General features: G+C 45.7%; 1 protein-coding gene across 1 annotated transcript in view; it reads left to right on the forward strand.

The window, feature by feature from the left end:
* Positions 1-20,199, forward strand: part of LOC144678739 (contactin-associated protein-like 2) — a 2,328,914-nt gene that overhangs the window by 1,761,424 nt on the left and 547,291 nt on the right. Inside the window, exons 14-15 of the mRNA XM_078538599.1 lie at positions 6,596-6,752; positions 20,061-20,188. Coding sequence (XP_078394725.1) covers positions 6,596-6,752; positions 20,061-20,188 — 285 coding nt within the window. The remainder of the gene's footprint in view (positions 1-6,595; positions 6,753-20,060; positions 20,189-20,199) is intronic.

Raw genomic sequence — 20,199 nt, forward strand, 5'->3', positions numbered from 1 at the left:
AGGATGACTGAAAAAGGCTGTGAATTCACTCTGTTCACATTGGAGGAGATTTCTGAGTGCAGGTCTGGTGATATAGAAGCAACTGCCCGTACACAAGGCTGTACACAAGATCTTGGCTCCGAAAATCTTTCAGACATACTTCTGCCATGACATCAGCAGAGTTTCACTGAATGTGCAATCAACCATATACAGCAGGCCTTGGCTGATCTTTTATGTTTATGTAATGGCCTTGTGGGGAAGACACTCTTTCTGCCCCAAACATGGCCATTGGTATAGGAGGTAATGGGGCCAACATACAGACTCCCTACATAGAGGCTGCCCGCTTTCCAGCCTCTCAGTAGCCCTCTATAGTCTGTCAGCAGCTCAGTCATCGGGGCCAAACACATCATGAGGTGTTATTGTTACCTGTGAAAGTTTTACCTATGAAACTTTGATCTAAACTGTCTAAATTTTTTTGTAATTTGAATTCAGTGTCCGAATTGCTGGCTCTCCCCTTTTATGAAGCATGTTGGTGCTTTGCTATGTAAACGTGCTCTATGGCCATGAATTCCAAAGTTAAAATGAGTTTACTATAGCTTTCATCAGGCTTTTAGGAAAATAGTACAAGTACAGAAGTATAAGTATTGTCATGTGTCAAAATTAATGATAAGTATTGCTGTGGAAATGTTGCAAAACAGACTAGAAAGGATTATTGGAATGTTTTTATCGCATATTGATGAGGAAAATCATAGTGATTTTCGTTAAAAGCTTAATGTGTATTTACCTAATGAAATGCAGTTCAATGTGAATCACTAAATTGCTTTAAAGTATCGAAACAATGATGGCATTAAATGGGTTTTTATGATAATGAGGAGGAAATTATGAAGGAATGAAGAAGAACCAATTTTCTGTCTTTAAATTCTATGCCAGGTAGATTGTGATAAGTTGCAGGCTTTTAAAATTAAGAGAGGTAGCAAGAGAGGCTTGTTCAGGGAGATAGTTTCATGCTGAAGACTCTGATATAGTTCATGCAGTGGAGAGAGGGATACACAGAAGGCCAGAGACAGCAAAGCAAAGGCAGAGAGCATTGAGTTGGAGGAGGTTGTGGAGGTGAATTGGGGAAAGCTAGTGAAGTTGAGTTCAAATTACAAAGGGATGAATAAAGATTTCAGTGGAAATGGGGTGAGGAAGAGCCGAGACAGTCAAATTTGTGAAGGTGAAAGTAAATGTGCTGGATGGATAGGATGCAGGGTTTGAAGCTCAGCTCAGGGTCAAATAGGACACTTAGCAATTACATAGCAATTGCATTGAAATGTCAATTTTATAGTTACTTGCATTTTTCATGGAAAAATCAGGACTTGGTCAGTTTTTGTCAACCCCAAAGAAGATTGAAACAAGTTTGCAGCTTTCTGGAAAATTGCTGGATTTTCTTTAAGCAAGCAAGTCAATGGACCAGAACTTTGGGGGTTGTTGGGGGTTGTACCCTGGAGATTCCTAAGTGGATGACCCAGCGGTGTCCAGCTGCCGCTCCTCCCCTTCGGGTGCCCGAGGGCCCTGGTCCAACTTATTGAAGTGAAGGAGCACCTGGAGAGAGGTGCCCCGTTTCCCTCTCACATTGCCACTGCAGGAATTCACCCATGGCTACCGTGATGGAGTGCAGGTCTGCACGCATCTCCACTTTCTGCTGGACCAGGGTCTCCATGGTGTCCACCATCCTTCCCATGGAGGCCTCAGTGTGTGCACATGTGGGGACCACTTCATCAGAGAGCAGGCAGACGCACTCCTGTGACTTGCGTGCCACTCTGTTGAGGGCTTCTAATAGCTCTGCCTGATGTTCCCCCGCCTTCTGCTGACTCTCCAAGATGAGTTGGAAGGCCAAATCCAGAGGCTCGTCATCTGACACAGACCTCATAGATGCCTCTTCCCCGGCAGTCCTCTGAGTGCCGGGGAGCACAGCTGAACTTGTCCCCTCCTGCTGCGGACACTTGTCCATGCGGTGACCACCAGATTGTGAACCTGAGTCTGCTCTAGATCTAGGTCCCACTGAGGTGTGTGTCTCTGCACAGGTGAAGGGTGTGGGTAAGCGCTGTGATGGGTCATCCAGGCTGCTTATTTCCAGTTCTCCAATGGAGGAGGTGTCCTCTTGGCTGGAGGTGGGAACGTGGATGGTGCTGAGGAGGGACTGGCTGGCTAGGGTGTCGGTCATTTGGCAGGGCTCCCTGTGAACCAAAGTAGAGATAATAGTACATGGCAGCAGAGTCAAAAGCAGCAGAGAGAGCACTCACAGTTGTATTGAGGGAGGGTTGACGTGGTGCAGGACCCTCAGGTGGGTGTTCGTTGCCGACCTAACCGTCGCCGCAGGCAGGGTCCACATCCTCACCAGTCAGTGCGATGGCACACTCCTCAAAGTGAGTGAGGGGCCTAATCTCGGCCACTCCACCCCCGTGGTCTGGGACCTCTCCCTGCTGCGGTGCGCCAGCCTCTCCTGCATGAAAACAGATGGAGAGAGTGTGAGCAGGACACATGGCACTGCATGGAATGTTTGTGTGGTGAGCGGAGCCATGGACAGGATGAGGACGTGAGCTTGAGTGGATATGAGCCTGATGGGGATGTGAGGGTGTGTGTGAGAGTTAGTGGTGTTGTCCCTTGAGGTGTGAGATCCCTGTGGATGTGTGATGGGTTTGTGAGTGTTTGAGTTGAGAGTGATGAAAAAAGTGACTTACACTCGCAGAACGGATGAGAGAATTCATCCTCTTCCTGCACTGGATAGCTGTCCTCTTTTGCAGGGTGTTGCCACTAACCACCGCTGCCACCGCTTCCCATGCTGGATTGGTGACCTTGTTTGCTGGTCTTCACACAGAGCAGGGGTAGAGGACTTCGCGTTGGGCCTCCACTACATCCAGTAGGCGCCCGAGGGAGGTGTCGCTAAGTTTGGGGGCAGCATGTTTCCTCCCTTTGGAAACCATCAGTTTCCAGCAGCTTCCTATCCCTTGAAGAGTGCTAGCTCTGTACAGGGGCACCCTTTAAACATGGCAGTATTGTAATGTAGTTACAATCTGAAGGCCTGAGGTGACTACGGAGCAGGTGAATCAGAGGCCGCCCACCAGCGAATGCATTATTAATGAAATTGGATGCGCCGGAAAGGGGACAATATGGTGCAAAAAGCTGCCATTGCAGCCGGTGGGTAAAATGTCCTTTTCCCCGCCCGCTATAGCACTTAGTACAAATCTGGGATGATTTTGCCCTGAGTCATTTGTGTAAATTAGAAGCACTAGTGATCCAAACGCCAATTCCTGAGGCATCACACTCAGTACTTCCCATCCCACTCCTATTAATCTCCTCCACCAAACACCTACTGATTTCTATTTTTTAGCCAATTTTATATCCATACCTAAAATAGGCACTGAATCCCTACAAGATTTCAAATTAATCAATAGGCTTTCTAGTGGAACTTAGTGGCAGTTTAGGTAGCACAATTCCATTGCTTTGTTGGCTTTTACTGAATATAAGTGATTGCATCATTTGGCCAGCAGGACCTTTATCATTCATGATGTGGTCTATATGAACAGTAAGGCATTTCACATTTTCAATGTGCAGCTGGTTTGAGATAATCAATGTAATATCATGCAGTTCAGGGATGAATGCTACCCTCTCTGGCCAAGGCCAATAACATAGATGTAGCTGCCATCAATAGAACTTAAGCCTCAAAGTAATGAGGCCCATTACTTATGAGCATACTGTTGGCAACTTAAAACAGTTCTTAAAGTGCTTGTTCAGATTGTAACTACATTACAATACTGGCACTCGGCCCTATCTCCCACCAGTTAAATTGCTTCTACTCCCTTTTCTTTGTGATGGACCATTACGTGAGAGATATGACCTGCATTTTAATTCAGACTGAGTAGAACAAATATTGTCAGTCAAAAAAATGTTCAGTGACGCATAATTCATCTTTGAATGAAACAACAAGCTGTAAACTTGTATATCTATATTAAGAGCTGAATCACATGTTTTGTTCAGAACTACCTAGACAACAGCAGAGGGCACTTTCAAACTCATACTTTGCATGATGTCATTGGGGAGCCATATGTTTCCCTGCATGTTTTTTGAAATTTTTTTTAAAGAAATCGGTCTAACGAAACATTGGCTAGGGTTTCCCGGTCGGTGAGCGGGGGGCGGGGCCCACTCGCCAACACGTAAAATGATGCGGGATGACGTTGGGTGGAACTCCCGACATCACCATGCCCCATTTCAATTTTCAGGTAGGCGAGGGCTCAGCAGAATCAGCTGTGTACCTGCCAACCTGTCAATGGCCAATTGAGGCCATTGACAAAGTCATTAAACTAATTAATGGACCTGCCCGTCCAACCTTAAGGTTGGCGGGCATTATAAAAGGCATGAAACCTCATCCACGGGCGGGATGAGGTTTCATGTAGGTTTTAAAAAATGTAATTAAAGTGTATTTAAAAGTGATGGACATGTCCCAACTCATGTGACAGTGTCACATGAGGGGACATGTCAGGGAAATTTTTTTTTCTATTTTTCAGATTTTTTATTGTGGAGCCGGTCTCCCTGAGGCAGCACATGCACGAAAGAGCGCACTCTCGGCTCAGGGAATCCCTCCCTGCCTGCACAGGAAGCGCATAGCACTTCCTTGCGGACGTCACACTGGGCTGACCTTAATTGTCCCGCCTATGTAAAATGGCGGCGCACCCCCAATTGGGGGCGCTGATCGGAGGCACGTCTCCGGACACCCACTCCTAAGCTTCCCCCACAACGGGGTAAAATTCTGCCCATTAGCATAGCGTGTAAACACATCACACAGAAATAATTGCGAGTTCCTACCTTAATGCCCCAGGTCGCTGCATTACCAGCAATAATGCTCTTCAATACTTCATGCACGTAAAAACAATCAACTTGATAACATAATGTTGAACCTGAATGTATTTATTCTTATCACGTTTGAAACAAGTGTATATGTGCGTGTGAGCCTGTTCTGAATGACTAAAGATGATATATGATACATTGAATGTTTGCATCTTATCCTCTAAAGTGCTATATGGAAGCACTTACTGATGTTTTCAACCTTCAGTTTCAAATCATCCACAGTTCCCGACTGGGCCTCAGTAATGTTCCAATAACCTTATTTTCTGTGGCTTTCTCAGTTAATAGCACTCTCATCTCCGAGTCAGAAGATTAAGGATACAAATCCTACAAGTCTATAATCCAGGCTGACACTCCAGTGCAGTATGAGGTAGTGCTGCATTGTTGGAGCTGCAGTCTTCCAGATGTGCAATTAAGCTGGGACCACATCTGCTAGCTCAGGTAGATGTAAACAAGCTTGTGGTCACAATTCTTTGTAACATACCTATCCTTCTTGTGTCCTTTTAACAACATTCTTCCCTAAATTAATAGCAGATAAAACATCTGATGTGGACTTTCATTCATTTCTGTTTATGGAATCTTTCAATGTACAAATTAATTGCCAGGTTTAACTTTATATGATATGACTGCACATCAAAAAAAAAATCTGTTGGTTATATAGTGCTTTGGGTTGGCTCAAAGATGAAATATATTTATAAATATACATTCTTTCTTTATATCTTAAAGTGTATTGAGACATGCATTTTAGATTCTTCAAATATATTTATCCACACTATCACTATTGGGTTCTCAATTTGTAGCACTATAAAATAATGCTTGGATGCTTTATCATTTTTCAGTTGCACACAAAATATCCAAGTGTCGTCTGTTTTTAAATACCCAACCATTTGTTATCCTCTGTCCTGTAATGCCTTCTCTTCCTAAGACATGATGGTCTCCATTTTCCTATTACTTCTAAAACTTGCAAATCTGCATATAGAGGTGAGGATAAGTGTTTCTTAGTGAATGAAAATCAACTCAAACATTACTCTGACCATGCTTTGAGAAAAGCTCATTTTAATTGTGCACTTCTTCACCTATAAGCTCACTTTCCTATTGTAACATGAAATTTCTAAACTCAAAGTAATTTTTGAATGGTGGTATGTTTCAGCTGAACAACAACTTCTGAATTGTTCCAGCTCCTGTACGTAGTTAAAGCTTCACTCCTGTGAGTTTGTGAAAGTATAGGAACAGGAGGAGGCCATTCAGCCTCTCGTTCCATCATTCAGTTAGATCTGTATCTTAACTCCATCCAACTGCCTTTCTTCTGCAACCCTTGATACCCTTGCCTATCAAAAATCTAGCAATCTCCATTTCAGAATTCCAATTGACCTAGCCTCAACAGCTTTTTGTGAGAGAGATTTCCAAAGCATCCGAGCTCATCAATTATTACCTTGCAAACCTCCAACCAAGTATTTTCTGTGTGACTCTTAAAAATTGAATTTTGGCACTCAGCCTTGTAATGTTGTATTTGTGTATCTCTATGTTACAGGACATGTAGAATGCAACATGCTTAGTTCCCTAAGAGTGTACTGTAATAACAATGGCGTCAAATTTTGGTACTAGCTTTGCAAAAACAATTATTTCTTCTGGTACTAGCTCAGTCAAAATATTCCTGGTAGGATAGTCAATAAAGGTTTCAACAATTAATTAGCAACATTTATTTAGTGTGTCTGTTTTGTTATATTTGCAGCTGGCAATCCATATACTTGGTGGATAGGACGAGGGAACGAGAAGCATTATTATTGGGGAGGTTCCAGTCCTGGGATACAGAAATGTGCTTGTGGAATTGAGCGAAATTGCACCAATCCAAAGTATTACTGCAACTGTGATGCTGATGCCAAACAGTGGTGAGTAAATTAACCATGTTATCCTTCAGTCTGTGGCAATAACTTGTAATTTTACTGACAGCAGAACTCAAAACTCAAAGCATCTGAAATTCTCCAATCTTCATGTAAAATATATGAATTAACATCCTAAATGCACCCTTCACCAGAGATTCTTTACAGGTTTGCCATAGGTTCTTACAAAAGAAGATGAATATCTCAATAGTTGTTATTGACATTAATTTTTCCTTCTCAAATTTCTCCCCTTCTTTCCTAAAGATAAACACACATTGGGGTACAGAGTCACACAGGATAGAATTTCATGTTTGGGTACAGAGGTTACAGGCTTGGGGTGGTGTTACAGACTTGGGTTGGGGTTATGAGGCTCAGACCAGGGTTACAGGCTCAGGCCAGAGTTACCAGCTCAGGACATGGTTCCTGGTTTGGGCCAGGATAATTGGTTTGGGTCAGGGTTACCAGTTTGAGTCTAGGGTACAGGCTCATATCAGGTTACAGGTTTGGGTCAGAGCTTACTGGCTCAATTCACGGTATAGACTCAGGTCAGAATACTAACTACTGGCTCAGGCCATAGTTATGAACTTGGGTTGGGATTACAGACACAGGTCAGGGTTATGGGCTCTGATTGGGATACAGGCTCAGATCGGGATTTCAGGCTCAGGTTGGAGTTATGGGCTTATGGGCTCACAGTGGTGTCTGCATCAAGGGTATGGGGTTGGCCCTTAGTAGGCCCCCCTTCCCAACCCCACATGGGTTTGCTTGTCATGCTTCCTGCATTGTGAGCCCCCTGCCTGCTGCTAGATGAATACTAATTAATTGCCAACTTAAGGGTCTTAGTTGGCAATGGGACAGGAAGGCTGTCAAAGACTCAATTGGGGTGGAGGCGGGAAGGTGGCGGGGTCCCCATTCACCACACTCCTTCCTGATTAAATGCCTTCCGCCACCAAATTCACCACAGGGGATGGCATTAAATTCCACCCAAATTTTCAGCCATTGAATTTTCATCAGAACTGGAAAAAATTAAAGATGTAGCAATTTTTATGCAAATACCGGGATTGGGAAAGAAGTAGGGGAGAGATCAATAGAGAAGATTTGACAAAAGGGAAGGGAATGACATGAGTAAAGGAACAAAAGGTGAGTCTATGGTAGATGGGACTATCAATCGTCACCAACAGCTGCTGTCGCCAAAAAAATTGGGGGAAGATGTTATCATCTGAAAACGTTGAACTCCATGTTGAGTCCGGAAGGCTATAAACTGTGTTAATGACAGATGAAGCGCTATCCTTCAAGCTTCATTGGAACAGTTTAGAAGGCTATGGACAGAGAGGTCAGAGTGGGAGTATATAGCGAGCTAAGAAATAAATTAAAAAGCAGGACCTCAAAGGTAGTAATCTCAGGATTACTCCCAGTGCCACATGATACAGATAGTGCAGAGGATATAGAGAAGGAGGATATAGAGAAAGAGGAACTTAGAAAAATCACTATCACTAGAGAAAAAGTACTGAGCAAACTATTGGGATTAAAGGTGACAAGTCCCCAGGACCTGATGGCCTACATCCCAGGGTCTTCAAGGAAGTGGCAGCGGAGAAAGTGGATGTATTGGCTATAATATTCCAAAATTCCCTGCATTCTGGAAAGGTTCCAATGGATTGGAAAAATGGTAATATAACGCCCTTATTCAAAAAGAGAGGGAGGCAGAAAGTAGGAAACTATAGACCAGATAGTTGAACGTCTGCCGTTGGGAAATTGTTGGAATCCATCATTAAGGAAGTAGTAATGGGGCATTTGGAAAGTCAAAATGCAATCCATCAGAGTCAGCATGGTTTTATGAAGAGTAAATCGTGTTTGACTAATTTGCTAGAGTTCTTTGAAGATGTGACAAGCAAAGTGGATAATGGGGATCCTGTAGATGTAGTATATCTGGACTTCCAGAAGGCCTTTGATAAGGTGCCGCACAAAAGATTAATACACAAGATAAGATCACACGGAGTTAGGGGTAATATATTAGCTCAGATAGAGGATTGGCTAACCAACAGAAAGTAGAGAGTCGGGATAAATGGGTATTTTTCTGGATGGCAAGCTGTAACTAGTGAGGTGCCACAGGGTTCGGTCCTTGGGCCCCAACTATTTACAATCTATATTAATTACTTGGATTCAGGGATAGAAGTTACTATAGCTAAATTTGCAGATGACACCAAAATAGGAAGGAAAGTAAGTTACAATGAAGAAATAAGAAATTTACAAATGGATGTGGACAGGTTAGGTGAATGGGCCAAAATTTGGTAGATGAAGTTTAACATGAATAAGTGTGAGGTTATCCATTTTGGTCAGAATAATAAAAAGGTGACTTATTATTTAAATGGAGAGAAACTTCAGAATGCTTCAGTGCAGAGCGATCTGGGTGTCCTCATACATGAATCGCTGAAAGCTAGTATGCAGGTACAGCAGGTAATAAGGAAGGCAAATAGAATTTTGGCATTTATTGCTAAAGGAATAGAGTATAAAAATAGGGAAATGTTGTTGCAACTGTACAAGGCATTGGTGAGACCGCACCTGGAGTACTGTGCACGGTTTTGGTCCCCTTACTTGAGGAAGGACGTAGTTGCATTGGAGGTGTTTCAAAGGAGGTTCACTAGATTGATTCCAGAGATGCGGGGCTTGTCTTATGAGGAGACATTGAGCAGTTTAGGCCTATACTCGCGAGAGTTTAGAAGGATGAGAGGAGATCTAATTGATGTATATAAGATGCTAAAGGGGATAGACAAAGTAGGCATGGAGTGGATGTTTCCCCTTGTGGGGCATTCTAGAATGAGAGGCCATAGTTTTAGGCTAAGGCGGTAGATTTAAATCAGAGATGAGGAGGAATTACTTTTCTCAAAGGGTCGTGAATCTATGGAATTCACTACCTCAGAGTGCAGTGGATGCCGGGACGCTGAATAAATTTAAGGAGGAGATCGACAGATTTTTAATTAGTAATGGGTTGAAAGGTTATGGGGGGAGAGGGCGGGAAATTGGAGTTGAGGCCAAAATGAGATCAGCCATGATTGTATTGAATGGCGGGGCAGGCTCGAGGGGCTGAATTGCCTACTCCTGCTCTTTGTTCTTATGTTCTTATGCTAGCGAGATCAGGAATAGGAAAATAGACCAGATGAATGCATGGCTGGAGAGATGGTCTATGAGGGAGGGATTTAGATTCCTGAGGCATTGGGACCGACTCTGGGGAAGATAGAAGCTGTACTAGCTGGACGGCTTGCACCCCAGCAGGACTAGGACCAATATCCTCGCAGGGGTATTTGGTAGTACTGTGGGGAAGGGTTTAAACTAGAGTGGCAGGAGGATGGGAACCTGAGCAGGGAGACACAAGAGAGGGAAACAAAGATAGGAATGAAAGGCTGAAAATTAGAAAGCAAAAGTGGGAGGCAGAGGAAACAAGGGCTAGCAGCAAATAGGGCCATAGTACAAATAAAGATGTGTAAAAATGTTAAAAAGACAAGTCTAAAGGCACTGTATGTGAATGCACAAAGTATTCGCAATAAGGTAGACGAATTGACAGTACAAATAGATGTAAACGGGCACGATATGATTGCGATTACGGAGACATAGCTGCTGGGTGACCAAGGCTGGGAACTGAATATCCAAGGGTACTCGATATGTAGGAAGGACAGGCAAAAATCAAAAGAAAGTGGCATGGCGTTGTTAGTTAAGGATGAAATCAATGCAGCAGTGAGAGAGGATGTTGGCTTAGAAAATCTACATAGAGAATTAGTTTGGGTGGAGCTAAGAAGCAACAAGGGGCTGAAACATTAGTGGGAGTTGTCTGTAGGCCTCCGAACAGTAGTAGTAAGGTAAGGGGGTGGCATTAAACAGGAAATTAGAGGTATGTGTAACAAGGGTGCTGCAGTAACCATGGGTGACTTTAATCTACATATTGACTGGGCAAAACAAATTAGCAATAATACGGTAGCGGATGAATTCGTGGACTGTGCACGGGATGGTTTTTCAGACCAGTAGGACAAGGAACCAAGTAGGGAACAGGCTATCCTAGATTTGGTATTGTGCAATGAGAAGGGGTTAATTATTACTTTTGTTGTGCAGGGTCCTTTAGGGAACAGTGACCATAACATGATAGGATTCTTCATTAGGATGGAAAATGAAATAGTCCGATCTGAAACTAGGGTCCTAAATCTAAACAAAGGAAACTACAAAGGTATGAGGTGTGAGTTGGCTAAGATAGATTGAGGAACTTCATTAAAAGGCATGACAGTGGATAGACAATGGCTAATATTTATGGAACGAATGTACACATTGCAACAGTTATAAATTCCTTTCAGGTGCAAAAACACAACAGGTAAAGTGGCCAAACCATGGCTAACAAAAGAAATTAAGGATAGTATTAGATCCAAACAGGAGCTGTATAAAGTTGCTAGAAAAAGTAGCAAGCCTGAGGATTGGGAGCAGTTTAGAGTTCAGCAAAGGGGGACCAAGAGATTGATTAAGAGGGGAAAAATAGAGTATGAAAGTATACTTGCAAGGAACCTAAAAGCAGACTGTAAAAGCTTCTATAAGTATGTAGAAAGAAAGATTAGTAAAGACAAATGTAGATCCCTTACAGTCCGAAACAGGAGAATTTATAATAGAAAAGAAGGAAAGAGCAGAGCAATCAAACTATTATTTTAGTTCTGTCTTCACAAAGGAAGACACAAATAACTTCTCAGAAATACTAGGGAACCAAGGGTCTGGTGAGAAGGAGGAATTGAAGGAAATTAGTATTACTAAAAAAAGTAGTGTTGGAGAAACTAATGGGGCTGAAAGCCAATAAATCCTCAGGGCCTGATAATCTACATCCCAGGTTACTAAAGGAGGTGGCCATTGAAATCGTGGATGCATTGGTTGTCATCTTTCAAAATTCTGTAGAAGGTGTGGAGGCCAAGTCATTGAATATATTTAAGAAGGAAATAGGTTCCTGTACTCTAAAGGCATCAAGGGGATGGGAGAGAGTGGGTGTATGGCGTTGAGATACAGGGTCAGCCATAATCATATTGAATGTCGCAGCAGGCTCGAAGGGCTGAATGACCTACTACTGATCCTATTTTCTATGTTTCTATGATAGACAGAGCTAGGTGATCCCACAACCAATGAATCAGATCTAAGCTCTGCAATACTGCCCATCCAATCGTGAGTTCTGCTGGATAATTAAACAAATAACTAGAGGAAGGGACTCCACAAATGTCCTCAATGATGGAGGAACCCAGCACATCAGTGCCAAAGACAGGGCTGAAGCATTTGTAACCATCTTCAGCCAGAAGTGCCGAGTGGATGATCCACCTCGACCTCCTCCTGAGGTCCCCAGCATCACAGATGCCCGCCTTCAGCCAATTCACTGCACTCCACATGATATCAATGAACAGCTGAAAGCACTGGATACTGCAAAGGCCATGGGCTCTGACACCATTCCGGCAATAGTACTGAACACTTGTGCTCCAGAACTAGCTGCCCCCGAAGCCAAGCTGTTCCAATACAGTTGCAACACTGGCATCAACTTGGCAATGTGGAAAATTGTCCAGGTATGTCCTGTCCACTCTCGATCATCAGCAAAATGATGGAAGGGGTCATCAATAGTGCTATCAAGTGACACTTGCTCAGCAATAACCTGACCAATTCCACTCAGTTTAGGTTTCGCCAGGGTCACTCAGCTCCTGACCTCATGACAGGCTTGTGTCAAACATGGACAAAAGAGCTGAACTCAAGAGGTAAGGTGAGCATGACTGCCCTTAACATCAAGGCAGCATTTGAGCGAGTGAGGCATCAGGGAACCCTAGCAAAACTAAAGGCAGTGGGAATCAGGGGAAAAACTCTTTGCTGGTTGGAGCCATACTCAGCACAAAGGAAGATGGTTGTGGTTTTTGGAGGTCACTCATCTCAGTGCCAGAACATCACTGCAGGAGTTCCTCAGGGTGGTGTCCTCAGCCCAACCATCTTCAGCTGCTTCATCAATGACTTTGTCTCCATCATAAGGTCAGAAGTGGGGATGTTCGCTGATGATTGCACAATGTTCAGCACCATTCATGATTCCTCAGATACTGAAGCAGTCCATGTCCATATACAGCAAGACCTGGACAACCTACAATTTGGGCTGATAAGTGGCAAGTACCATTCATGCCACACAAGTGCCAGGCAATGAGCATCTCCACCAAGAGAGAATCTAACCATCTCCCGTTGACTTTCATTGTCACCGCTGAATCCCCCACTATCAACATCCTGGGAGTTACTATTGACCAGAAACTGAACTGGACCAACCATATAAATACTGTGACTACAAGAGCAGGTCAGAGGCTAGGAATCCTGTGGTGAATTATTCACCTCCTGACTCCCCAAAGCCTGTCCACCATCTACAAGGCACAAGTCAGGAGTGTGATGAAATGCTCTCCACTTGCCTATTTTAGCTCAGTTCCAACAATACTCAAGAAGCTCAACACCATCCAGGATAAAGCAGCACCCATCCACCAACTTAGACATTTACTCCCTCTACCACCGACGCATGGTGGCAGCAGTGTGTACCATCTACAAGATGCACTGCAGAAACTCACTAAGGCTCCTTTGACAGCTCCTTCTAAACCCGTAAACTCTATCACCTCGAAGGACAAGGGCAGCAATTACATGGGAATATCACCACCACCAAGTTCCTGTCCAAACCATATACCATCCTGACTTGGAAATATATCACCGTTCCTTCAGTTTCTTGGTCAAAATCCTGGAACTCCCTTCCTAACAGCACTGTGGGTGTACGTACACCACAGGGATTGCAGCGGTTCAAGAAGGCAGCTCACCACCACCTTCTCAAGGGCAATTAGTGATAGGAAACAAATACTGGCCCAGCCAGCGATACCCGCATCCTGTGAAAGAATAAAAACATAGCTATTTTTTAAAATGTCAATGTTTTCGACTGCATCTGAATATCTGATCTCCCCATTTCCATTTGCCGCCACCCCCCACCCCCATCTCTAACAAGTGCAATTGAAAGATACTCACATTTTAGAGTTACAAGCACAGCCAATTTTGAGACCAGAGACTTTTTCAGATGGAAGGCTTAATGGATGGACAGAAAAGATCAAAGAGACTTTGGCCATGGAAAGCTCACTTATGCCCAAAGTTTCATGATCTTTTCGGGCACAAAATTTGTTTGCTGCCAAGGTTATAATAGGCACAAATGACAAGACCAGGCCCAGGTAATTTCTTCAAAATTTAATCTGTTGGTAGTTGACTATGAGCATTATGGCCAGAATTTTACATTCGGCATGCGAGGGCGGGCCCGACACACCAGACCATCAAATGATGCGCGATGACGTGCGTTGCGACGTTACCACGATATTTCGGTAGGCGGGTGTGCTATGAGGACAGAGGTGCGCCCGCCATTAATTAACAGGCCAGTTAAGGCTGTTGAGGCACCAATTGAATTTGATTTTGCGCAGCCTGTACGATTTTCAGGGCGATGCACAGGCGCAACGAGCAGGCGGGTAGGCCACATTTTTAAAAACCTCATCCACAGGCAGGATAAGAGGGGTGAGTGGGCTTGCTAATGTGAGTTGTTTGTACTTTAGTTTATACCTTATTGCTACTTGCTTGTGTGAACAGGACAACTTCATTTCGCTTCAGAGCTGCTTTGACAGAAATAACAGGCTTCAGTTCAGGACTCCAGAGGAGTCATAACATTTGGGGCCTTCCAGGTATCAGACAGCCTTCCCTTACCCTGAGAATGGGGATTGTGGTCTCCTGCTCTGAGGGGGAAGGGAGGGCCAGAAGGGGGAGGAAGCCAAGAGTCCCTATTCAGCCTCCAGGGGAGCCACCTGTGGAAGGACAGGCGCCGGCACAAGGGGTGCAAGGCCAACAGGAAGTCCAAGGCGGAAGGGGCCGCAGAAGATGCCATTATCCTGCTGCCAGGGTTTATAGGCGGCGATGCAGCTACCTCAATATGTCTGAGGTGCAATGCCGAAGGAGGCTCCACCTCTCAAGGGAGAGTGTGACCTCCATCTGTCAGATGATCGGCCATGAGATCAGCTCCATCTATTTGGGTGGACATCCTATGCCAGTGGCGCTGAAGGTCATGGTTGCCCTCAACTTCTATGCCTCCGGCTCTTTCCAGGGGTAGGTGGGTAATCTTTGTGGAGTCTCCCAAACAGCTATCCAGAGTTGTGTCAAGCTGGTGACAGATGCTCTGTTCAGGCGTACATTGACTTTCATTGACTATCGCACGTTTGAGGCCAGCCAGCCAGAGCGAGCTAGAGGCTTTGCCGTGATTGCTGGCTTCCCCCGTGTACAGAGTGCAATCGACTGCACACACGTGGCCATCAAGGTGCCAGCGGGTCAGCCGAGTGCCTTCGTCAACAGGAAGGGATTCCACTCCATGAATGTGCAGATTGTGTGTGACCACAGATTCTGCAAGTCTTGCAAGGTACCCAGGCAGCTCCCATGACGCTTACACCCAGAGACACTCCCAGGTGCCGAGGCACTTCAGTGCTCCAGCCCGATTGTATGGATGGCTGCTGGGTGACAAGGGCTATCCCCTCAAAAGGTGGCTCATGACGCCTCTCCGTCATCCAAGGACAGAGGCCGAGCAGTGGTACAATGGGAGCCAAGCCTCCACAAGAATGGTGGTCAAAAGAACCATCAGTCTTCTCAAGATGCACTTCCAATGCCTGGACCATTCAGGGGGTGCACTACAATACCCCCCAGGTCATGTGTCACTGATAGTGGTTGCATGCTGCGCTCTCCACAATCTGGCACTGGAAAGGGGGGATGCAGTGGAGGAAGAAGATGTTGACACAGCTGCTCTGGCAGCAGACAATGAGTCCAGTAGTGAGTCAGGAGAACGCTGGCGGGATAGACGCTGATCTGGGCAACCTCCAGGGAGGCAGGGACACATGGGAGGCTTTGATCCAATGCTCGTTCAGCTAGCCCACCAGAGATGAACCATCACCACATGTCGGGGCTGCAGGTTCCATACTCGATACCTGACAGGAACATTTGCTTGGTGAACAACATGCACTATGTGCCATTTCAATAAAGTTCAATGGCAAACAAGTCACTCATAACATCATAGGTTACCCTGCACCTGCAGGATTAATGAAGCACTCAGAGGATTGTTGAAAACAAACACATTTACTGTTGTGGAGCCCGGCATACATAAAACAAATTAAATGTAAAGGTGTTCAACATCACACCTACTTATAAAGAACTTAAAAGTGGGGCAAAAAAAATAACACCAGTGATAAGTCGTGTAGTGCCTAAGGTGATTTATGCTTACGTTTGCAGGTGCTACGTCTAGGCACTCCCAGTACACTGGCACTGTCATTGGAGACAGCCTGCTCACTCTGCTGTTCTGTTGGCCTTGATGATCTTGGTGGGCTGTGCTGGCCCCGCCTGGGAGGGAGCGGCCAGTGCCATGGTTGGCATCTCCCCAGTCACTGCAGCCTCATCGGATGCCACAGTCACTGGCAGAGGGGCAGAGGAGCTGCTGCCCTCATGCTGAGTGCCCTGAGAGGAGCCCGCAGAGATGACAAGCAGCTTGTGCGCCAATGTCAGGTCGCTTTGGACCTCCCTGCTCACCATTGATGGATGGGCACTGAACTGGGATACTGGGTGCCCAATCCATCTCCCACACTGACACTGATCAGCTGAGTCATTGCCTGTGTGAGGGCTTGCAGGTCCGAATGGATCACCAGGAACCCCTGATTGAGCTCCTGGAGGAGCCTCTCCATGAGAGTCACCACTCTATCCATGGAGGAGGCATTACGCTCGGCCATGAGGATTATTGCATTGCTCATGCTCCACATGGACTCCTCTACAACGGAGACCATGGCACGTATTCCTTCATGTATCTCCGCCAGATCCTCCCACACACCCTGCTGGACTTCCAGCATCTGCTGCCTCAGGGATGTCTCCAGAGGCCCATCATCAGCCACCAACTGAGCATGTTCCTGGTCCCCAGCAGTCCACCAACTGCTGGCGCCCGGGGCACTCGCTGCCTCCGCCTGCACCTCGAGTGTGAAGTGGCCTCACCACTGTGCCCCGAGATGCCAGCCGAAGATCTAAATCCCACCGTGGTGCTGGTATCTGTGTTGGTGCCTGCCTGGCTGAGAGGGTGTGACGCTAGTGCATTTATTTCCTCTGTACCCTCTGCGGTGAGCGGCGGTCCATCAGGTTCTTGTTATGGTGACCCTGAAAGGAAGAACAAGGAAATGTCATTAGTTGAAATCGTTACACTGCTACTGTGCATGCCTGGAAGCCGGATCAGGGTGCCCTCGTCTTTCCATTATCAATGGGGATCCCATGTTCGAGGCTCACATCAATATAGAGACAACAGTGGTTTGGTTGCTATGACAGACATTGTGACCTCAGTGCACTGCACTCTTACCTCCCTGTAGCACCCCAACCTCACCGCTGCAGGTTGATCTAGGTGCATGGTGCCTCTCCAGCTCCAGCACCTCCTGCTCGTATCTGGACAGGATTAGAAGCTAGGGCGCTGCTCCGCCAGTCCACAGCCTCTCAGCATTATTGTGTGCTGTCTTCTTCTAAAAGGAGAGAGGAGCATTGATTAGTCCACCCTGTACCTGCATTACCATTGCAGCCTGGCCAACCCGACTGAGGAAAACCTTGCAGGGTTCAGCCGATTCATGACCCTGAAGCAACAAGACACTCATTCCAAGCAGCCAGAGATCACCCCCTTGCCCAAATGCTGCCTCATTGACATTTGCCACTCACGCTGTAACAACTCTGAGGTCCAAACTAGGAGGGGACCGCTTCTAACTATTGTGCTAAGTGACCCATGCCAACACGGTACTTACCCCTCTCGATCACAGAAGGTCATTGAAGCATTTGCGGCACTGGACCCTTGTGCGCATCACCACATCATGGGAGCTGACCCTGGATGCCACCTCCTTCCAGGCATTTTTGGTGAGGTGGGGGGGCCTCCTCCTCCCGTCCCTTGGGACAAGGATATCCCAGCATGTTGCCACCTCCTCCAGGAGGGCAGCGAGACGCTGGTCTGAAAACCTCGGGGCCAACGGCCCTGCCCACCTGCCCTGTTCAGCAATGACATTCTGCATCGCAATGGTACTGCAAAGTCAATGGCAGCCTTCGCTTGGCTGCCGGATCGCCATTGGACCCGGCGGACATTGAGCTCCCGCCCCCGCCCGCCCTTCCCTTCAGACTGAATGCCGGAGATGTGCATTTTGCTGGGTGGGCCTTAATTGGCCCGCCCATGTAAAATGGCGGTGCGGACCCGATCATGGGTAGTGGTCGGGTTCCCGACCGCCCCTGCCCGCTCCCTCCGAACCCGCCCGACATGGGAAAAATTCAGGCCTATTAGTTTAAGCAGTTCATTATCTAAAGCGGGAAATCAGTCCTTTTGGAAAACAAACAAAATATGGAAAGCAACTTTTGAATGGAGAAAGGTTGTAGTTCAATATCCTGATATAACAATTGTGTTTAGCAGTCTCTGATGGATGACAGCCAATACTGAGCATTTCAGTATCTGCTTTGCTTTTGTTGATTCAGTGATACATTAATGACCAAATGCTTCTTGCGAACTTATTGCGTACCCCCATTGTTGCAGTAAGTATGGGTGAATCAATGCATTTCATGCTGTGTCCTTTAGTGATATTTGAATTCACTACAACTGTACAGCTATTAAAGCATGCAACTTATCGATAATAGCAAATGAGAGTTTCAAACACAGGTTGGAATTTTCCGGCCCCCGTTGGCGTCGGGGCATCATGGCGGGGGAGGATGCACCAATATGGGGAAATGGTCAAAGATGGGTTTCACGCCGGTGTGCAAGAACAGTGGGATCATCCAGTGATGTCTGCCATGGCGAAATGGGAATCCCGCTGGAGGCTGGCATGAACCGGATTTGTATCCCAGTAATGGGATGCAAAGAAAGGTCTGACAGGAATCATCGCCCACGCCAGATTTACCGTTACACCAGCGGGAAGATGCGGGCCCAGAACACGTCTGGACAAGTGTGACGTGCAGAAGTTGGGATATCCCATTTAAGGCCTTGCTCAGATTGCAAACATCCGAGGAGCAGAAGATGTAGAGCCCTAGAGCTACTGGACCCTGGAGGAACATGTGTATCACATGCCTGGCGGATTCTAATGGACATGGCTTCACCATGAAGCAGCTCATGGAAGGTGGAAGGCCTCCGTTAATGTCTGCTTCAGAACATCGCAGTCTTGGCCATGGACTGCAAAGGATGATCAGCGAGGGGGGGAGAGGAGGAAGGTCCAGTTGAGTGAGAGAGGAAGTTGTCTGGAGGGAGGGAGTTCAGAGGGGAGAAGGTGTCCAGGGGGAGGTGGGAATGAGGTTGGAGGAGGGAGTAATTATTGTCCACTTAAAGCCCTCAACCTGCCTCCATTATATGTTGGACATTAGCAGGCAGGCAAGAGTGAGAACTCAGATTTTTTAACAAATTTGTTGAAAAGGTGGGAAGGGAGGCAAGTACATCATTTTAGGGGGTGCCCTGTGCAAATTAGAGGCATTGCCCCCTCACCCAAGATGTTAGCCCCCCTCAGCACCATAAATACTGTACTCAGTATTTATGTAAACTTTTAACCAGAATTATCTCAGTGAACAAATCCTAGATTGGCGTTTTCATTTGGGAACTGTATACTTGATGCAGCCACTTGCACCAGAAGCATAAATATGCCAGATGCATATTTAGATTGAATGCAGGGGATGTACGAGTGTAGTCATCTGTTCTCTTTCTTAGCCTTTTGGCTAGTATGCATTGGAGTACTGAAAATGTTTTACTAGTATAGTTCCAGATCCTCTAAAGTATTTCACTATCACATTGGAGCTCCATCTCCTTGGCTGTGTCCTGTATTTTTTCCTCCTCACCCTCTGTGTAAATGAACAAGAAAAGTGTTGACATGGTCAGACCGCTGTACATAAATTAGGGAAATTGTGATCCTAGAGAAAGAGACAGGATACTGCAATCTATTGTGTAGCATTCCAGCTGAATGGTCAGAGTGAGTTGGCCAACTTGAAAAGGACTGGAAAAACATTTTGACAAATGTTTTAGTGGGAGAAAAAAAATAACCAAGCATACATAACTTTCATTATAATGATATCACATACAACTTCCAAGGCAATTTTAGCAATTTCATTCTATGTTTGGAAACAAATACAAAATGTTTACCAAGATCCCTGTTCATATCCAAAAATATGCAACCAGCACTGCTAAAAGTTCAAGTCTACGTAAGTAGACATTTTCAGGCTTAACAATCTATCTTTCTTTTTGTCAATTGTTTTTTTCAGGAGGAAGGATACTGGACTTCTCGCATATAAAAATCATCTTCCTGTAAGCCAGGTATTAGTTGGAGACACTAGCCGCTCAGGATCTGAAGCAAAGCTTGCAGTCGGTCCACTACGTTGCCAAGGAGACAGTAAGTAATTT

The sequence above is a fragment of the Cetorhinus maximus genome, chromosome 3 (assembly GCF_964194155.1).
Source record: "Cetorhinus maximus chromosome 3, sCetMax3.hap1.1, whole genome shotgun sequence".
In the NCBI taxonomy this organism is placed as follows: Eukaryota; Metazoa; Chordata; class Chondrichthyes; order Lamniformes; family Cetorhinidae; genus Cetorhinus; species Cetorhinus maximus.